Source organism: Medicago truncatula, chromosome 1 (genome assembly GCF_003473485.1).
Source record: "Medicago truncatula cultivar Jemalong A17 chromosome 1, MtrunA17r5.0-ANR, whole genome shotgun sequence".
NCBI lineage: Eukaryota > Viridiplantae > Streptophyta > Magnoliopsida > Fabales > Fabaceae > Medicago > Medicago truncatula.
The window spans coordinates 39,561,400-39,583,621 of NC_053042.1; the positions used below are offsets into that span (position 1 = coordinate 39,561,400).

At 32.0% G+C, this 22,222-nt stretch overlaps 3 protein-coding genes across 3 annotated transcripts; all 3 read right to left on the minus strand.

Annotated features, from left to right (window-relative positions):
- Positions 1-443: 443 nt before the first annotated feature.
- On the minus strand, positions 444-4,759 carry LOC11411041 (protein PHR1-LIKE 1). The gene is made up of 8 exons (XM_003590929.4): positions 4,618-4,759; positions 3,039-3,477; positions 2,391-2,595; positions 2,231-2,307; positions 2,100-2,139; positions 1,626-1,683; positions 1,228-1,297; positions 444-1,085 (listed from the first exon to the last, which is right to left on the minus strand). The coding sequence occupies exons 2-8, from the start codon at positions 3,429-3,431 to the stop codon at positions 762-764; spliced, it is 1,167 nt and encodes a 388-aa protein (XP_003590977.1). The 5' UTR covers positions 3,432-3,477; positions 4,618-4,759; the 3' UTR covers positions 444-761.
- A 2,041-nt stretch (positions 4,760-6,800) lies between these two features.
- Positions 6,801-16,145, minus strand: LOC11410019 (histone-lysine N-methyltransferase SUVR4). The gene is made up of 9 exons (XM_024773653.2): positions 15,354-16,145; positions 14,738-15,134; positions 14,344-14,445; positions 13,198-13,946; positions 12,436-12,701; positions 11,731-11,797; positions 11,550-11,600; positions 10,543-10,636; positions 6,801-7,669 (listed from the first exon to the last, which is right to left on the minus strand). The coding sequence occupies exons 1-9, from the start codon at positions 15,561-15,563 to the stop codon at positions 7,617-7,619; spliced, it is 1,989 nt and encodes a 662-aa protein (XP_024629421.2). The 5' UTR covers positions 15,564-16,145; the 3' UTR covers positions 6,801-7,616.
- A 4,200-nt stretch (positions 16,146-20,345) lies between these two features.
- On the minus strand, positions 20,346-21,477 carry LOC11411042 (plasmodesmata-located protein 2). The gene is made up of 2 exons (XM_003590931.4): positions 20,687-21,477; positions 20,346-20,600 (listed from the first exon to the last, which is right to left on the minus strand). The coding sequence occupies exons 1-2, from the start codon at positions 21,447-21,449 to the stop codon at positions 20,473-20,475; spliced, it is 891 nt and encodes a 296-aa protein (XP_003590979.1). The 5' UTR covers positions 21,450-21,477; the 3' UTR covers positions 20,346-20,472.
- Between the last annotated feature and the right edge of the window lie 745 nt (positions 21,478-22,222).

A 22,222-nucleotide genomic window follows, 5' to 3' on the forward strand; every position in this document is an offset into this window, starting at 1 on the left:
ATCAAATTCAAAATTTTATTAAAAAACGCTGTTCATAATTTTTAAACGTTGGCGCAATAAAAAAACCAGAAAGACGGGCACACGAGGGCACGTCTTTTCGCTAGTATTTATAAGAAAAATACAGATGATTTTTTATGCGAATGAGAAATTATGCGATGTTTTACGAGACTAGATGAATCTTTTTTGAGGGAAGTTTACTAGATTAATAAAGATGTGAAAAATATTTTCAAAATACCACTAACACACAAACAAACGTTCTAAATTTATTTTTTAAATCAGTAAAAACTCATAAAAAAATTATTTACACCCCTTATTTTTTTAATACACCTCAACCACTCTACTCGTATGCAATCAGAGGAGAGATGAAAGGGAAAAAGGAACAGAGAGAGATTTCAGAAGTTTACTTCTCAAAAGGATGAGAAGAGATTGTAGTGGTTAACTTATTATGGGAAAATCGGGAATGCAATTAGCAACTCCCATAACTTATAAAACCTAATAATAATACAGTTGAAACATCCCACGATCCAACAATACTTCTAGAAGCTCCATCCAAACATTCCATAAATATACAAAAAATATCTGGAGTGAAGTTTTCCAATGCAAAGTATACCCTAAATTAAGGACAAGAAATAGATACTGTGAAACCAAATCACTGATTAAGGAAGTCAAAGTCAAAAACAGAAAGGGAAATTCCAGCATGTTGTATGTCGAAGCAGAAACACTAGATGCCTTCACAGGGTTGGAAATTCTTCTTCTTTACTCTACTTGTCAGTCTTCACTCGTTTTGTGGGTGGTGCGGTAAGTTGGTCTTCTCCCAGCTCAAGTTCACCGGTAGCTTTAGCATCATCTCCCTTTTGCTCTGTGCTTGTATTCTGGGAACTTCCTTCAGGCATGTTCTCTGAAGCGCTGCCATTGATTCCAATTTTTTCGTGACCTTCATTTGTGTTTTCTAAATTTTCAACTGGAGAAGGTACCGCGGCACTTGATAGTGGAGCAGAAGGCTCATCCGACTTCATCTGTTGCTCAAACATCATCTGTAGATGCTTCCCTTGGTTCTCAATCTGAATCTGTAAATTTCTTTGAATCTGCATAATAGTTATCATTATAGTTATAATAACAGAGCACATGGTCATCTTCTTCTTTACAAAATACGGGGAGTTAAACAACACTCCTTCACCCAAAGATCACACGGTAAAGACAAAGTAGATTTTACCAACTAAGATATACCTCAAGTTGTTCATGAAGCCGCTTCTGGAGTTCCATCTGCAGCCGCAATGCTTCTGTAATCCCCTTAGGCCTATACAACCACAATCCAAAGCATGTCTCTAGACATTAATATTTCATCTCAACACAGTTAAGCAAAAGGAATAACTGTAAATATTGGTAACGAGGACAATAGGTATCATACAATAGCAAACACTAGATCTGTACGGATCAGTTTTTAGGCCACGTCTTTTTCATAGGTTATATCTTAAATTCAAATATAAGACAAAAGTTATTTTGAGTGAACTTTACACATTTACACTTAGCTCTATGCATACAATTGAGAGATGTCATTGTCGGCCAATAAGATCAATCAATACAATAAGAAAAACAGTTATAGATAAGTAGGGGAGGGGACTCACGTTTTTAAGTCTATAGACGGCATTTCGTCGATTGAAGTCAACTTCTTCTCTGGAATTCCTGTAGGTAGGGAAGAAAATGTCATTCAGACCATTATTCTCTGATTCATCCAAAAAAATTGGTGCATATCCAATTATCTATGTGCTTATTAAATCCTAAAGAGAACAGCAGAAATAAATTTGAACAGATCCAGTCACAGAAGCATGAACATTGAAAAGCGAAAATACATAACAATTGGTTTGCCTATCCCAATGTTAAAGGAGTTGAAGGATCTGGGTTCAAACTCCGGTGAATGAGAAAATTTTAACATAACTAATTTACCAATATTTGCCTATAAAAAGAAAAATTATTTATCAAAAACAAAACATCTTACTGGAGACATTACGGGTGATGACTGAAAAAGCACTAAACTACAGATAAATAATAAGCAACCTGGTTTATATGAACATTAAACCTCAGTATAGACTTGCACATACCTTCTGATGATTCTGGTTTGTATCTGGCAGTTCTATATTTCTGAAATTAAGGGAACAAATAATTCATTAAAAACCTTCGATTAAAACACACCCATAAAAAAGCTCCTAAGTAAAGAAAAGAAAAAAAGTACCTGCAGATGGCTTTTCACATGATAGATGGTAAGGCCCTCAACTTTCATCAAGTTCAAGACACCCTTTGGAGTAGCCTCTACATATTAACACCATAAGATAATAAGGAAAACCTGTAATGAGAAGGACAAGAAGTACAAAATAAAGGAGAAGTGAACATACTCTCGCTACCACCAAGCTGATTGACTGCTTCCACAAAGGCCTCATGAAGTTCTGGAGTCCAACGCATTCTAGGCTTAGATTGCGATGTAGTCGACACAGAAGAATTGGGAAGATCATTAACTTCTTTAGATGGTAGTGATGGTATATACTGCTGCTGTGAAACCTGAGTCTCTTGCATCAAGAGAGAAGGGGACATTTGTGCATCCTATTCATTAAAATAATTAATTAAAAAAGAATTTATTATAGACAAAGAGTTAAGAGAAAAATAACAGTAGGTCTCAAACGGTTAAGACACATACAGGGCAAGAGGAAAGAGGGAACATACTATACTTACATGCAGATGGCAATGATTGGTTAATCAATTTTTATTTTTTTTCTAAAAAAAGAACCTAAATGCACCAAAGCAAATCATGCGGTGCCCAGTTTCCCACAACTGGGTAGTTACATTACAGATAATCATACCATACCACTTTACCTGATTTTCATGTGCATCATAAACTAGTCGGTCATAATAAATAACCACGATCCTCAACCATATAGAGGAACAAGATGCCAATGTCATCCACATATTCTAGTAAAATCCACAGATAGGAGCAAACACTTTGAGACCTTGTAGTACAATATCAAAATCAATTTTAAAAAACAAACCTGTGATTTTGGTTCTGCCATATTATTGTCGCCGAGAAGTTCATTCCAATTAGGCTGAATAGAATCATCATCGACTGACATCAACTGATCAACCCACTCCTTGAAATCCGTTGTTTTGGCATTTCCACCCAAGACTTCAGAACCATTGTATTCCACATGGTCATTCTGGGTGGGAACATTATCATGAAATTGAAGAATATCTTCAAATGGATCAGTTCCCCAGGACATAACATCACTTTCTTGAGGGAATGTCATAGAATGTATTTCTGAAGCAGAGGAAAAATGGACGTTATCAGGCTGTTCAGAAGGGGTTGAAAACATGTGTCCAACACTTCTGATATTGGAATTGATTGATGCAGCCTGCATCGAGGAAGATGGAATAGACGAAGACATAGCTCTGGCGGAAGGTTTCCAGATGAATCAATCAACTTTGTATGACCTGATTTCAATACGAAAAGTAAGTTGTATGTAAACTAACTCACATTGTTTAGATAAACAGCCTAATTAAGCACTAATAGTATAAGACAGAATAAAGTCAAATTGTTATTATATAACTTATAAACTGTTTTCACAAGCTATCCTGAAGAACTTATGGAAATAAGCCGAAGAGCTTACGACAGTAGATAAGCTCAAATAAGACAAACCAAACAGGCTCAACCGCTAATGACAAAACTATTATTATGATCGCCAATCATACAATTGGACAAAATATAATACAGTAATTCCAAAGCTCACTTGTTCATATTACCGATGAGGTACGGACTACGATACAGACACGTAGACAGTATAAAAAATACAGGACACCTCTATTGCTACATATATATTAATTTATTCATAAAAAATCTGAATTGAGAATCAAAATATATACATGTGTATCTAAAATGAGCAATTTATTTCATTAAAAAAAAGTTCGAAAAACAAGATACGACCGTATTTAACCTTTATTCATCTATAAGCTTCTAGAATGTTGTAATTAAATTTGAAGTCTTTAACTCCTCATTGATCAACATTGTTTTGACACATATTCAACAATTGTGGATGTGTCTAAGGAATGTCTATGGTGTATCGAAGCATTTAAAAAGAATTGGGACATCAGTCAGAGTTGTCCGACACGTGTTGTACGAGTGTGATACTAGTGTCGGACACCAATACAAAGAGTGGCAAAACAAAACAAATTATTTTGGGACAGTTATATGAGCCACACGTGTCACACCAACATCATACTAGTGTCAGACACACGCGCCTAATTCTCAAGCTTCATAGGAGGCTATAAGCTTAAAAAAATGGATGTAAGCAAAAATTGCGATTGTTTTGCAATTGGAATATATTCTTAACAAACGAAAATATGCAGATGAATGCACAAGCATGAGAACATTGATTTTTTAATAAACAAAAATGAATGCTAAATTGAAGTAGAAACAATTTGAGATTCACAAGTTCAGTGAATTCGGAATTCAGTATTCACTGCATGATCAAAAAGCAATCGTATAATATAATAAATAGTGATCGAATTGAGAGCAGAAAAATAAAACAGATTAGAATTGAATTGGAGAAAGAATAAAATAAATAGTGACCGAACCTTATGAAGGAAGAAGAAGCAGCAGCGTTAAATTAATGCATAATGAAGAATGAATTGGGGATTGTTTGTTAAGTTTGTCTCATGAGCCGAATGAGAGGACGTAAGAATACGAGGCCAACCCCACCCACCTTGTTTTCACTCTTTTTATATCATCTCCAAGATTCTCTTTCACAACTCAATCATCATTCTCGACCGTTTGATTCACATGTAGTACTAGCTAGTAGCATTTTCAACTTTTTGTTAAATTTGTTTATTATTTAGGGGGTGTATTGGATTAGGATTTTAACGGATAATTTTTGTTTAAAAGTCTTGAGGATTTTGAAAGACTTTGTAGGATTTTGATGACTTTGATGATTTTAAAAGACTATTAAGGATTTCAATGGATTTAATTCATAAGATTTTAAAGGATTTAAAATGATTTGAAGGATTTCAAGAGATTTCAACAGATTTTATAAATTTTAAAAAATAATTAAAAAAAAATATCATAACACACTCTCTTTCACAAAATTTCAATAGACTCTTTTATTTATTTTTTATGGGAGAGCTAGAGCGAGAGAGGAGAGGAAAAGAGAGTATGAGAGAAGGGAGGAGAGAGGGAGATATAGTAAAATCTTAAAAGAAAAAGAAACAATCTTAAGAAATCTCATGTCTTCATGAAAGACTTTTTCATGCTAAAATTTCACTAGAAAATCCCATCAAATCCATCAAAATCTGATTTATTAAACAATCCTTCGAAATTTGAATGATTTTGAATACCACATGACTTTTTTTAAGTGATTAAGAGTCTTGATTGAATACTACAAGATTTTTTTTAAATGACAAAGAATCTTGATTGAATACCACAAGACTTTTTTTAAATTGAAAAGAGCCTTGATTGAATACCACAAGACTTTTTCATTATAAAAAAGTCTTTTAAAATCCCTTAAAATCATGATTCAATACACCCTCCTAAATAATTAATATAATAAGCCAACATATATTATTAATCATCAACTAAATACAATCAATTCTGTCAAAAAAGTTAAATAAATTTTTGATCTTATATAAAATTTAAATTTTGTTTTTAATCTCTTTAAAAAACTTCAGCAAGTTTTGATCTCTAAATATTTTCTGTCGCAACTTTTCGTCCATGTTTTTAACTAAGAAATCTTTCGTGCAAAAGTTTAAATTTTTTCAACATGACATGAAATTACATATGAATTTTTAAGTTTTTAACATTTAAAAGTTCATCCTTAAAAATAAAACATTTAAAAGTTCATATTTAATTTTTAATTTTTTAAAAAAATCTAAATTTTTGAGTGAGACTATTACATTATTCTAAACATTTATGTAAAACTTTATTCAAACATGCCAAGAGTACACACGAGTTAACTTAAAAACAAGGACCTAACATTGTGACGGAAAATATTTAGAGCATGAAAACTTGTTGAAATGTTTAGATGAACTAAAAACAAAATTTGAGATTTTTATATGGACAAAAAAACTTATTTAATTGTTATATTTTTTTATAGGGACAAAATTCATTATTTTATTGTATATTCACTTAAAAATTATGTAACTTTTTTGCGTCTGATATGGTTCTTAGTAGAAAGGGATGCTGTAGATCCGGAGTTCAACTGCGATGTAACTAAAATCTGATAAAAAGTTATTCTACGCAATTAAACCGCAATTAAACGTGGATTTTTCTGAACAATCTATCATTCGGTGGATCTTATTAACCACTTGATCCCAACAATTTGGTTGAAAAATATGAACGTGTAAACAACTTTTTTTTTGTGGTCGAGGTTTGAAATCCATGCCTTACATATATAATACATTGTCACAACTGAGTTAAGCTCACAAAAACAAACGTATAAACAACTACAACAACTACAACTACAGACAAAACTCCAAATTATAGCTTCAAATTAAAATCAATTTTAAATAAAAAATCAATTCTATTCGAGAACAAACAACATATTTAAATCAATTCTAGAATCAATTGACTATTTTAAAAGTGGAAACCAAACATATCATTTTGAGTTCAATTTAAAATTATTTCCGACTAAATCGAATATAAAATGATTGTATATACAATATATGTAAAATTGGATTGAATAATAAATATTTTAATTTAATAAGAAAAATCAAATCTTGAATAAAAAACTCAATTCTACAAAATGCTTAGTTTCAGAGGCATAAAATACTTAAATAATCAAACATATTAAAATCAATTATACATCTCTAAAAACAATTTTTTCTTCAAAATATTGTAACCAAGAATACACTATTGTTTGTTGTTAACCTTGTCAAGATCGGGTGCCCTGATACCTGCTAGTTTTGTCCTTCATGGTTTGTGAAATGTCTGTATCTAATTTAGGCAAACATTATGATAAGGAAACTGTACCAATCTTCTGGCTAATTTTGGCCATGAATCCACCTTTGATTTCTTGAATTCTAACCCAGCCTCTCTCCTCCTTTACCTCCGCATTCTGTGTGGTAGAATGTGGTGGGGGATGACCTCCTTGGTTTCTTGAAGCCCTTTTGGTCAATAAAGAAAATGGCGATACTAAATTTACAAAAGAATTCCCAAACAATCCCTAAAAAAAATGATTTCCCAAACAAAATTATTTTCACCTATAAGGCAGCCAAATACCGCAACAGCAACAGCAATAAACTACTTGAAAATATTTCTTGCAAACATTTGCCGACTAGAAAAAATACTTAACAATAAAATCTCAACTACTTTTTTTTCTCTCGTGGATTTTTCCGAGAAAAGTAATCATATTCGAGATAGTGTCAAACACTAAATGCGATCAACTCTCAACTGAGATTTAAACTTTGATTTGCAACGTTGTGGAAGTCTAACTTCTTCCATTAGACTCAACCTCACTTGGAAATGTTCAACTACTTTTTTGTTTTTTTTGTCAGGAAGTGACAAACACCACCGTAAGGGAAGAGATTCCACAATCTCGGCATTGTGAATTGAGTTAAGTTTAACGGACAAAATCTCAACTACTTTATTTCTTTGTATGTGTATGCTTGACTTTTTTTGTCTTTGCTAATCTAATTCCTGCAAAAACATATCAAAAGAAAGTATGCATAAGCAACATAATCTTTTAACCTTTATTCGAGAGTTTCGAAGAACATGGAGGGAAAAAATCTGAGGGTAAAAGGAGTACAGGAAAATAATGTTTGGACCACAGAATTTTCTTAGCCCATACTAGCAAAATGTTTAATGTGAGGATTCGCAGCATCGAAAAATTAGAGGTACTGTAGACAATATAGATATGGAAATAGAGAGAAGAGGGGACAGAATTTTAGAAGTGTAAAATTGATTTTTCGTATGTTTGGTTTCACTTTTAGAGGGGTCAAAGTTGATTTTAGATGTGTAACATTGATTCTGACATGTTTGGTTTTCAAACAGAATTGATTTTGCCTCAAAAATTGAGTCAAGGATTTGTAACTTTTAATTCTAGAGACTAATTTTTACACACAATTTAAAGTTTATCTCACTTTTACATTAAGTATTTAAATACAAATCATTTTACCTTCAACTCATTTTTAGTCTGAATCAATTTACTTAAGATCAACTTTTGTCATTGCACAACCAAACATACACTTTGACATGTTTGATTACTCATACACTTTGACATGTTTGATGAATTAATTTTAACTCTAAAACCAATTTTAATTTAAAGCTTGAAAATGAAGTTTTTTGTACATGTGTCAAGTGAGTTAATAGTTCTACGTTGGATGGAAGAGTAGAAATTGAACAACATATTAGTGTGAGGACCCATAACTTAATGTCATTATATTTTGGGTGAAGACATGGTTTTCAAAACTCATGGTTGCTCTAGCCTAATGTGTTGAACCACCAAATCAAGTAATTTAGTTCAAGTGATTAATGATCACCGCTTAGGACGAATCATTTACGAGAACCTGAGTTCGATTTTTTATAGGAATAATTTTTTGTCAAACTTTACTTATCTTCCAATCGAACTCAAAAGTACAAGAGCACTCTTCCCCTAGGAACCGTAGAGTTAAGACAAAAATAATAGTCCTATAGGAACCGTAGTGTTGAACCACCTTAGTGTCTAAGGCTCCACCATAACTCCTACAATGGTATCGATAGTCTGGTTCGACTTAGTGGGAGGAGCAGAAGTGGTTATTGGTGTTGGATTAAAGACATACAGTCTCACACTTGTTGAGAGATTATTGATATGTCAAGTGTAAGTTAGAGGTCTTTTATTGGATGAAAAGGTAAATATTTAGCAACATATACTCCTTCCATCTCAAAATAATAGTCGTATAGGTTTGTGCACGATTTTTAACGAAAAGATTAATTGTGTTGATTTCAATGATAACATTAGTATCATTTATTAAATAATTTTATTACTGGAGTAGTTAAGTTGGATGAAATTCAATAAATAAGGGTATAATAGTGGAAAAAATAATAAATATTGCATTGATATTCTAAATTGGCAATTATTTTGAGAGAAAAAAATGATAAAGAGACAATTATTTTGAGACTATGAGAGTAAATGAAAAAGCTTGTATATTTAATGTCGGCTTAATACATGCTTTGGTCCCTTAACTTATTTTCGGATTTCATTTTGGTCCCCTAACTATAAAGTGTCTCAATTTGGTCCCTTATGTCTTCTGCCGTTACCTCTTTTGGTCCTCTCCGTTACATTTTAACTGTTTGATCTATTTTTCAAATAGAAACCGTAGGTTTATTGTAGCCTACGGTGAATGATTAACACCTGATTTTTTTGAAGTCAAAAATATATAAAAAATTCATATTTTTAAAAAATATTCCAGATTTCGTTTTCAGAATTTTTATAAAATCATTTTCAAAATTAAAAAAATTGATATTTTTAAAAAAAGGTCATATTTTTTTCCTACAAAATTCTGGAAAATATTTTAATTTTCAAAAATCCGGAAAAATATATAAAAAATTCAGATTTTAAAATTAGAAGAAAAAAAAATATTCCAGAATTTTTATGAAATCTTTTCCAAAATTTAAAAATTTGAAAAAAAATTATTTTTTTTTACGAAATTTAAAAAAAGGTCAAAATTCCAAAAAAAAAAAATGTTTTTTTAAATTTTTTCTACAAAATTCTTGGAAATATTTTAATTTTTAAAAATCTGGATACAAATTTTTTAAAAAATATATAATAAATCTGGATACAAATTTTTCTACAAAATTCTGGAAAATATTTTAATTTAAAAAATCCAGAATTCTGAATTTAAAAAGGTTATAAAAAAGGTCATATTTTTTTCGAAAAAAAAAGGTTATTTTTAATTTTTTCTACAAAATTCTGGAAAATATTTTAATTTTGAAAAATATATAAAAAAATTAAGATTTTTATAAAATATGAAAAAAAAAGTTATTCCTGAATTTTATAAAATCTTTTTCAAAATTTGGAAAAAAATAATTTTATTACAAAATTTAAAAAAAAGGTCAGATTTTTTTTTTCTACAAAATTCTGAAAAATATTTTAATTTTTAAAAATCTGGATACAAATTATTTTTAAAATATATAAAAAGATGTAGATTGATGGTGATTTTAAATTTATATTTTTAGGAAAATCAAGAAAAATAGAAATGATTATATGTTGTGAGCTCATTGTATACTTGTGTACTTTTTAAATCTAGCCCTTGATCTCCAATCTTAAATGACATGTGGACAAGGGTTAACTATTTTTGAAAACAAACTAACGGAGAGGACCAAAAGAGGTAACGACAGAAGACATAAGGGACCAAATTGAGACATTTATAGTTAGGGGACCAAAATAAAATCCGAAAATAAGTTAATGGACCAAAGCATGTATTAAGCCTTTAATGTCTTAAAATTTTAAGTGAAAATGTGATGTTCAAGGTAAAAACAACTTAATTCTTAAATTAGTTCAAGCAACAGATTAGTCAAATTATCAAACAGACCTTTTTGTTTTCTATCACGGCAGAAAGCGCTTCCACAACAACATTGAAATGCTTCAATAGGATGGGTATGGTCATCAAAGTCAATGCCATAATCCTGCAAATAATTTCACACATCTTGAACTCAAACTACCTCACATAAACTTTAGATGAATGCAAAGTTTAAAATGTTTGGTACACTATCATCTTCATCTAGAGACCTGGGAATTGAGAATCTTGGCTACTTTTAGATGCCTGTGTTTTGTGCATTGATTGTGTTATTTCAACAACAAAAACTGAACAACTTTTGCAACAATTATTTAAGTGATGATTAGCACAGTAATTTTTTTAAGCAAAATTGGAAGAGGAAAGATTAACCACAATTTTTAGGTGTAGTGTGGTTGAACACGTAAAAAGAGTGGTTAACCATGTCCAAATTTGTGGTTAAATTAAGACAACACTAATGAAACATTTTAACATTAATGACTATTTTGACTAACGAACTGCACAATCATGGACTATTTTGAGATTTTGATACATTGAAGGACTATTGTAACTACTCATTGCACATTCAGGGACCAAAGTGACTATAACCCCTTCTTTATTCTTTTGGGACATTTATACATACTAAGGAATGTGGAGGATGACATGGGCCAGGCGTTTTCTAATGTGAAAAAATAGGTCCAAGATTTGGAGGGACTAGGGAGGCACAAACATCATTAAGAAGGAGCTGAGCTGGCAAGGGGAACTATTGGAATGTAGGTAAGATGAGGTATGTATAAGGGGATAGGAGACAAAATCATCATAGAATTTAGTTAAAGGAACTATTGGAATGTAGGTAAGATAAGGCATGTATAAGGGGATAGGAGACAAAATCATCATAGAATTTAGTTATAGAGAGTGAGATCAGCGAATACACTATTTATTACACAAATACACAATCAAAAGGAGGCTTTATAGATCAGAATTTGAATGCAACTATTTAAAAACAAATAAGAAGCAAATGATATGTATTGTTCTAAGGAACTTACCCAGGTCAACTCCTCGTATGCACTCACATCTTTGTTTGTAAAGAGGGCAAGCTGCAGACAAGGACAAAAATACACTATAAAAATTCATCCTCAAAAGTTAACTTTCACTGTCCTCCATTGATTTAAGTACACTCATTAATTAATATGTTAAAATAAAAACCTATGACTACCAAATTCTCACATGATAATAGTGGCGGTCAGGTGTCTCCACTTCAACAGGAATGTCTATTAGATTTGCATCGGAGCATCTGAAATCAAGAACATATATGCAATAAAACACAACAGCGAAAGCGCAAAGGTGTTAGAAATAACAGAGAAAAGAATATTGCCTGCAATGAAGAACAAAAAATATGAATGCAAAACGGTACAAGTGATGGGCTTCAATCAATCTTGTGTGAAAACTGAAGTAAAAAGAAAAAATGTTGCCTTTGACATAAACGCAACAACAAAAATCAATCATAATGCAAGAAATTGGATGATCATCTCCTTCACTTTTCTCTATACTTTCTCCTTACTCTTTATCTTTCTCTTAACCTGATTCTCTCTCTTGATTATTTTATCATTTTTTAATGTAGAGAGAGAGAGAGAGATTAAGAGAAAGATGGAGACTAAGGAGAGAAGTGAAGAGAAAAGGTGAAGGAGATGATCCAAACCCAAAAAAGAAATAGTACTTATTTGGAAAAAGTAAACAATTAACACTCTTTCATCCCTGAAGATTTTGATCCAAAATGATCAGGATAGCATCCTAGGTCAATTTCAAGGCCACAGTAATTGGACTTAATTGATTTTAGCCTTAACTGATTGAGTTGGCTAATTCAGGCAAAAACATTTGAGGCTATTCAATTTCATCCCAATTAGAAATATATTATTGAAATTTGAAAAGCACCTATGATTGATGAATCTTGCAACATTCCCATTATTTGTTGCATCCAAGCATAATGCCTCTTCATCCTGTAATCCCACTTCCGAGCCCCAGTCTGCATCAAGTGTTACAGGATATGTATGTCTATCATTGCCGGTACTATACACAATCCTGTCATATAATTCTGAATTGGTTAAAATCTCCCCTGCATATTCACAGACAAAGGATCCCTTGGGCAAATCTTCTAGCGTTCTAACGCCCCAGCCCTTTCCTTCTTGAGTCAAGAACACCTGAAGAATAAAAGATAAAAAGGTCTCAATTATAGATCAAACACAAAAAGTTTAGCAACAATAACGGCTTGTAATAATAAGAATCACCATTTTACGGGATTTAACAAACAATGTGGCAATTGCAGTAAGGTAAACAAATTGACAGTTGAGACACTAATAGAACCAAAATAATGTAGTATAGGAGATTGATCCAACAAGATCATTTCACAAACATAACTTTTTTAATCTGTTAGTCTGAATTTCTAACTTGATTAGGATATCTTCATTATACTATAAAGGTATGGAATATAAATAGAGGATCAAAGACATAAATGCTTCCTTAAACGTATTGCATTTGTATTTTCCATAACTCATCTAACATAACACAAAACTAACTAAGGTAAAAAAAGAAAAATCAACAGATAAGTTCCAAGAGTATTCAGAGAACAGTTTTAAAGAAATAGTTAATCAAAGACATAAACCCTTCCCTAAACATATTGCAAATCTCATAGTGTACCTGCAATTTACGGCTTAAACCTCGTTGCACTACCCGATTTCCACACTGCATGTCACATCCACATTTCCTCCAGCACTCCTTTATAAACTTCCTAACCAGATGTCCCTTGCATGATTCAGGTTTGGTCTCATTCTTGGTCCTCTCAATTGGGCACTCCTTACAAAACACATAATGATGATGCTGGGGTTCCTTTACCATAGACATGCAATCTGTTAAAAACTTCTCACTCAACAAACCTTGTGAAGTGTAAGCAAACTCTCCACCAGTTTCTTGAGAGCATGCACAAGGAACTGACAAGGAAAGACAGTCGCCTAAACAATCGGAGCAGCAATCCTCATCCGCAATCCGAGCAAGTGAAATATTAACATTTGCACTTTGATACAGTGTGTTACATGGAATGTAATTAAATTTTGGAAAATCCTCACTGTTGGTTTCATCTAATAATGATATTTTAATGTTTTCAGAACCTTTTGTAATGTCTTCGACATATCGAAAGGATTTCTTTTTATCCTCAGAAAGAGTTTGCCTTGACCCATTTCGACTTAAATTCAAGCCAGTCCTTAATGCAGCATCACAATCTAAAGAAGATTTAACTTCTCCCAAGGGTGAAGAAGAACCAATATCAATATTACCCTTACTGGTTCTGGTGTTATTATTGCATGTGGGAGTAGCTTCTATCTTGTGTGTATTCTGATACACATCTGACAGGGATTTGACAGTAAGATTTCCATTGGAAGCATTTAGTGAGCCTATAGAAAATCAACAAGAAAATCACAAAGCAGCATACATATAAAGAAACTTCAAACTAAGTTCAAGTCTGCAACAATATATGCTTTTCTTAGGCAGCAGATGCAGAAAACTTAAGTTGATGAATATAATCTAGTTACGGGGTACAAGATGTCAGAATTGCTCACTTTTCGGACCTATTTTCTTCTAAAATTCGTGCAAAATATATAGGAAATATTGATATTACAAGCCAACTGATTTCAGGATCTCCACTACTAGTATCCTACCATTCCGACAGGACAAATGAAAGAAAAACGGGAGACCTTTCAGGACTCAAATTGATAGAAAGTTCAATCATAATTGATGTAACAACAAAAGAAAGAAAGTAAAAGACATTGTCAGAAAGCCTATCATGATTACCATTGCAACTTGTCGAAACAGATCCGGGATAAAACTTAGGTTTATCATTTCCTCTTGACAGGGATTTGACAGTAAGATTTCCATTGGAAGCATTTAGTGAGCCTATAGAAAATCAACAAGAAAATCACAAAGCAGCATACATATAAAAAAACTTCAAACTAAGTTCAAGTCTGCAACAATATATGCTTTTCTTAGGCAGCAGACGCAGAAAACTTTAAGTTGATGAATATAATCTAGTTACAGGGTACAAGATGTCAGAATTGCTCACTTTTCGGACCTATTTTCTTTTAAAATTCGTGCAAAAAAATATAGGAAACATTGATATTACAAGCCAACTGATTTCAGGATCTCCACTACTAGTAAAAGACATTGTTAGAAAGCCTATCATGATTACCATTGCAACTTGTCGAAACAGATCCGGGATGAGACTTAGGTTTATCATTTCCTCTTGACATATTTTTCCTCTGAATAGAACGATGGCAAGGTCCATCAATTGGATCTTTACAGCGACCTTCAGATGATGCTGCCCCAGGATAAATCTTTCTATCTCTAGCAGCCATGAATGCCTGCGAATTGGTTGTGAGCTTCATATCTTGCCTGGAAATTTGAGAAGGTTTCATAGTTTCCTGTTTAAAAGTCTTGGAAGGTATGCCAGTGTCTTCTACAGACAACACTTGTCTTGAGTTGTCAGCTGACAAAACCTGGTTGTCTATATCGACCAAGTGAAGTTTCTGTTTAGGTTTCTCTCCATCATGACAACTTGCTGGAGCTTTTCTCTTATGTTCTTCTTGCTTTTAGAAAGAATATAATTAGGTGTCAGAAAGAAGAAAAAAACTGATCAACATAGACTCAAACAACAATCACAAATAAAAGTTAATTATAAGGACAAAATGCTAGCAGGTCAAGACATATAAAACACTAGTAATTAAAAGCACAACAGATCAAATCAATGTGTGTGTGTACACATACACACACGCACACACATTTAAATGAGAAAAGAATCGAGAAACCTTATCTTCCTTTGACTCAAAGTATGCCTTATCTTCCTTTGACTCAAAGTATGCATCTATAAGTGTCCGATAATTGTCATCTTCAATAAGCTCCCATTTTTTATCATACAATTTATACAACTTTAGCAACACCGGTCTCACCTCGTCCTCCGAGATTCCTAAGTCCTTCATAGCCTCAAGGGCCTTAATTGCCCTTGTATTAGTAGTCATGATAGTTCCAACAGTAATTTCACACAATAGTTAATCTTATACCGGTCCCAGACTTTCTGTTCTGCATCAAAACAGGGGAAGAGTGGTGCCAGAGTGATATATTACGGTGAGCATTAAAGTTCCAAACCATATGAGACCAATGTATAAATACTGTTTTGATAAACAATATAATTCAGAGCTTATAACATAAACACTTATCAAATAAGTACTTATGTATGAGATATTTCTATCACAAAAGCTGAAATGAAGTCAAGCTGTATTCATGTAAGTTGTAAGTTGTTTTCATAAGCTTTCTTGGAGACCTTATAAAAATAATGAACATGTTATAATATCTTTCCACAAACTTTCCCAAACAGTTTCACAAAATAAGTTCAAATAAGTCATTCCAAACAGTCTCACAATAATTGATTTTAAGCGATTGATTTCGGTAAAAAGTGAGTTGTGTTAAATAGGCGAAACTCAAACATATTTATACACTCAACAGCCCGGAAATCCGAACAATGTGGGACTAGAAACAAACTACAAACAATTTCAACAAGTTGAATGTAAAATGATTTATATTTGAATATAGTTATGTAAAAGTAAGTTGAATAATAAATTTAAATGTCAAAATCGATTTTAGAATCAAAAACTTTTTTTTTTTGTGTTAGCCCTCGGGTTCTCACCGGAGAAGAATCAGATAATCTGAAATTCCGCTGGGAGGTAAGTAAAGTCTGGCCAAAAACTAATCCACTAGAAATCAAAGTGAGGTACTCTGTCCTTGTGAGCTTAACTCAGTTGGTAGGAATAATACATAATATATAATATATGCAAAGTCCGGGATTCAAACCTCAACCACCACAAAAAAAAAAAAAAAAAGTGAGATACTCTCAAACAATTATTACTTAGTGAAACTCATTAACTACTTAAGCTCAATAGCTTAGTTCAGAAACTCCAATTTCAAGAGGCAAAATCATCGATTCTTCTCGGAAGCAACAAAACATGTCAGAGCTCCAGAATCAATTTTGACCTCTTTATGAGTGGAACCAAAAGTAATGTGATGAGATTGGGAAAATTTAACAAGTGGCGGCAGAGAAGAAGACTTACAGTGAAACCTAAAAAAAAGTAACCTTCCAATGATTAGGGATTCAATCAACAAACGGAGACAAAACCACCACCATCACTTTCTGACATTGAACTCAATCCTACACAAAGGAAAAACGTACAGTTTTATTAATTACATAATTTATTGAAATAAAAAAAGAATTTTTGACACTGTCTTCAATACTAAACCCTTCCATGCAAGGGTTTCCTTAATCGTTAAGTAGAACAAAATAGAAATAGAAACAACAAAAATGTAAAAAGTGTGAATGCAATGCAGAAGAAACTTTCGTAACTGTGTTGGAGAACGGTGCGGTAAAGTTGCAATGTACCGATGAAAAAATGGGTTTTTGCTATAAAAAGCAGGTTCGTGGCTGAAGCTTCCCTTGAAGAACACGGAACGTAAACGGAAATAGTGAATTTGGAGAGAGAAAAGCGAAAAGTGGTGGTTATGGAGAAGAAGAAGGAGGTAGTGGTCAAAAAAGTGTAAACCCTGAAATGACAATGTGTAATTTGATTTTGATTTTGATTGCACTGAATTTTCACGGAAAATCAGAGAATAAAAGAGTGTGTTGTGTGTGAGAGTGTATAAATTTCAGGAGAAGTTGTAGAGTCGCGGGTGGGCCCAGTTTGTTATGTTGGACGTGTTTAAATTTGTTTTTTCAATTTATCATCTGGGCCTCGAACTTTTAAGCATTTCACCCGTGTCAAGAGATTAATTAATTTTGTATGGAAAAAAGATATTATAAGTTAGTACTCCCTCCGTTTTATAATATAAGTAAAAAAAATACATTTTCTTTGTACCAAAATATAAGTAAAAAAAATAAATTTTTATCTTTTTCAAGATTTTTTTTTTGTTATTCTCATAAAATTAAATGCAAATTACATTCAATTTTCTCTTTCTTTCATTTTTTTCCATAACCAATAGCCAATAAAAATTGTTTTTACATCTCCCTATAAAACTTTTTTCAAAGAAAACACAAAAAATTATACTCCAAATTCTTATGTTTTAGTTTCTTAATAAATGTGATTTTTGTTTTTTTTTGCTTATAATTTAGGACGGAGGAAGTATTTTAGTAAATTGTTCTTCATAAATGTTATGGAAAAATAAATTAAAAATTTGAAAGAATTGAGTAATAAATAATTAAGGGTATAATATAAAAAGTAAAATTAATGTTTTATTGGTATTGTAAAATGACTTATAATTTAGGATAAATATTTTTTTAAAAGCGACTTATAATTTGAGACGAAGGGAGTATCATATGAAATTTGCATTGAGACTATATATTATGCACATTTAGGAAGCAGAAGAGTTTGATAAGGGTTTATTTTGGAACAATGGTGCTACTACTTTTAAATAGAGTTGAATTTGGTGATTTTTGCTTATACAAGGTTGGATGGAATGTTTATTATTAGATTTAGCGCAAATGGTTGATGTGTAGTGTGTGAGAGTATTATACTTCATTCGGTTACTGTTTTTTTTTTTTTAAAAAAAACTAAATTAGTCCACTCAAATTAGTATCGTGGAGAATTAAACCTGATACCTTGAGGAGGATTGCACTCCCAAGATCCAAGTCAATACCACCAGACTAACTCAAGTGGATTCATTCGGTCACTGTTATAAGCAAATTTAATCTTTTTAGGTTCATTAAATAATCAATGTAATTAGTTTACAATATAGTCTAAATACATCGTTTATCTAACAAATCTGAAAAGATAATTATAAACAAATATTATCTTTTCAGATTCATTGAATAAATTAATGTATTTGGTTTACAATATAGTCTAAATATAATATATTTAATAAATCTGAAAATATAATATTTGTCCATAATTGTAATTAGAGGGAGTATATTTTAAAGATACCGAGTTTTTATTTTTATTTTGAAGGAAATATATCAAGTGTTATTCCTCGTCATCAAGAAGATATAAGACTCAAGAGCGCTTAGATGAGATGGCATGGGTCTTTTCTAGTTTAACCAATGTCTTGAGTTCGAATCCAACATTGGGCATGCAACGACGTTAAAACTCTTAGGGAGAGTTTGCCGCTCATTTAGGTCCTCAATTAGTCCAAGAAAGTTGCGCGCAGAGGATACCCATAATAATAATAATAATAATAATAATAATAATAAGGTGACAACTAGAGTATCCATGGAAGAACGGTGGGTAATTTACCTCAACCAATACACATTAGCCACATAAACACATTTTTAAGCGGTATCCATGAACTATCTTGACCCCACCAACAAATTGCTCATTTTCATTGGTTGGTGGGATAAATTACCCACCATTCTTCAAAGGTAATCTAGAAAAAACCTAATAATAATAATAATAATAATAATAATAAGCATTTACATGCATTAATTAATCTGATTGGTTGATTAGAGATCAATTGACTCACATTACACATTTGCCAAAATCATATTATATGTAAATAATTTACGCCAATAGTATTATTTTGAGATCGGACGACCAATATTATTTAATGCCCCGGACATTTAATGGATATTTTCAAATTTAAAAATATGGAGATTTTTTTTACAGTAGAAATAAGAGGACCAATGTATGAAGCTTTTCGTCTCTTTTTATAAGATCCCTTTGATATTTTCAAGCACATTAATTAATTTTTTACCAACATACCCCTAGTTATTCAACATCTTTTTTTTCAATCAACATTAAATACTATATTGAAAACATAAAATAACTCTCTCTCTCTTCAAGGATAAAATTGTAAAAACAATAGTATTTACAAACAAATTTATTACCATTATCAAATTTCTTAATTCCCGTTATTTTTTCAAAAGGGTCCTATAATTAGGGACGGAGGTAGTATTTGGTAAGTAACATAGTCCATTAAGTTAGGGTATGTCCAAGATAAAATGGAGGTCTAAAGCTAGGCAAAGCCTTTGATTGAATAAATTATTGGAGAAGGCCTTATTTGTATTCCTTTTAAAATGAAACTGAAACTATATACTGTACTTAAAATTGGAAAGAATAAAACATAAAATAAGTCAAATAAGTTTTTTTTTGAAGGGAAATCAAATAAGGTTGAACATCCTTTAAATGCCTATGTGATTAAAAGTTTGATTCGAGGCCGATGTAACTCCTCCCATGAATCTTTAATATCTTTCAAAAAGAAAGGAAGTGTTTATATTTGATTGACTGCTTTAGGAGGATACAACATGCATTGATGCCATTGATACCTAAAAATCAAACCTCTTAGGTTCGGCCAAATCTAGAAGAAAATAAGCTTATAGATCCTGAAGAAAAAAATTGATGAAAAGTGGCTGATGCTGTTGAGAAAACCAAGAGCATTTTCCAGAGAGCTTGCTTGAGTTAGTGAAAGAAAATTTTGTGATGCAAAAGAGGGAGGGAGTTTGGTTCATAATAGGGGAGAGGATTGGAAATTTCCTTATAACTTTCTCTTAGTTGCATGCATTATTGTTAGCTTATTACATTAGAAACTAACTAAAGCCTATCCAAACTAATCATCTGCTATACTATTCACAATCTCTCATCTAACAATTTCAGCAAATGTGCAAACTTGCGCCCCAAGCTACAATACAAGTTCCTGCATAATTCGCTTAGCTCGATTGTGTGGCCATATATAGAATAGCTTTCTAAAATTGAATCAAGACAAATTTATGTGACTGTAATAGATCAGATGAATCAATATACAAGTCTTTTTCAATCGATGAATCATTACAAATTTTTCTGTTTCAAAAGTTCTCCAATAGATCAGATAGTATAGTATAGTACAACTAAAGCAAAAAAAATCCTATTAATTAATCAAAAATAATTAATTAGTTACATAATAACCCAATTAACTCTACTCGTAGTCATCTTTTTTAAGCCGAGAGTTGATCAACGATACAACTATAAGACCCATAAACAAAATTGCACCCCCTCCAACAATTATTGCTATCAACTTTTGGGGGTTGTTCTTTCTGCGTGCCCCTGTATTCATGAATTTCATGTAAATTATTTCTATCATGAAATTTATAAGTACTATGATTCTCAATGCAATCTAAAAATAAATTTACCTGGGACAGTGTTGTTAGCATCACCATTTGATTTGGGCATGTATGTGTAGCTTATAAAACACTTATCAAAATATATTTCTGCAGAAACTGAACTACTACATTCTTCCTTGGCAACCATCACTGCATTACCAACACATTCACCACATTCACAACTTCTCAAATCACCTTCACATTGTGCCATCAATTTCACCTTTTTATACTTCATTGTGTAAAACCCATCACTATTTACAATCCCATTTTCTAGTATCATGAATGCCTCGTTCATCAACTCTTTAAACTCAAAATAATACTCTACAACAGGCACTCCACAAATCTTGTGAAACATATTGTTATTTTCGGATTCATGAATAGTTGTTTCTTGAAATTGTTCAGTTTGATATTGAACGTAGCAACCTTGAAGTTGTACTCGTGCCGATGTGGAATCACTGCACAAAGTATTTGATATATGAGGAAGTAAAGATGTTACACATGCGAAACAATCTTCTTTGGTGAAGTCGTTTCTGCATTGAAAAAAGCCGGAGATGAAGGTGTCGTCGTTGATTGCTTCGTTGGTTTTGAAGAACTTGTATTGGGAAGATTGTGTTATGAATTGTTGGAATAAGGAATTGAGTGATTGAGAATAAGATTGATGGTTGAAGGTTTGAGTTGAGCATGTTTTGTATACTAATTTGTTGTAATTGGAAATTGGTTCAGAAGAAGGTAGGAAGAGCAAGAAAGTGTAACTAATGAAGAAGATGGTGGTGGAATATTGGGAAACATTCATTTTGGAGATGGTTTATTGGTTCATTGTTATAGGATTTAATTTGGTGGTTTAATTTTGAGACATTGATTTGGAGGAAACAACATTAAATATTTTATCATATGTTGAGTTGTTTGGTGTGTTACTTTAATTTGGAATTTTTGTGGTAGCTATGGGGAGTTGGGTTTTGGTTTGCTTTTTCGTTCCTAATCCTATCTAACCGAATGAATTAGTAACAGATTTGTGAGTTAGTAGTAATACGTCAAAGTGTGAAAATTGAACACCTTTGTGTTAGCATTCTAATTAACACCAATTTCTTTTTGTATTTTTCTTATTTAACTAAGGTGCCGTCAATGTTACACTTATATTGCAACTTGAAAAATACAAAAAGAAATGTCTTTTTGTAAGATGTCTATGTCGATTTTTGCGTCGACTTAACATTTATGTTTCAATGTTAGTTTTCCCCTACACATGTTTCCTACTAAACTGGATTTCCTGCTAGGTAGTTACAACTCTTGATCGACCGGCTGAGATCATTTTAATGTAAAAAACATACCGTGTGATTTTCTCCTCTCGATCTCAGATGAATGGCCGAAATTAACCGGTTGAAATGCAAACAACACGGTTGTGATCCATTTTCTATCCTATTTTTGGTAGAAGGTTCTTAACTAGTTGAGTAAAAAATCAATGAAATCATAAGAAATTGTCCATGACAGATACCAAAACCAATTTATCTCAACAACCACTATTCTCTCCTTCATCCAATCTTTTCATGCATGAATCAAACCCAAAAATAA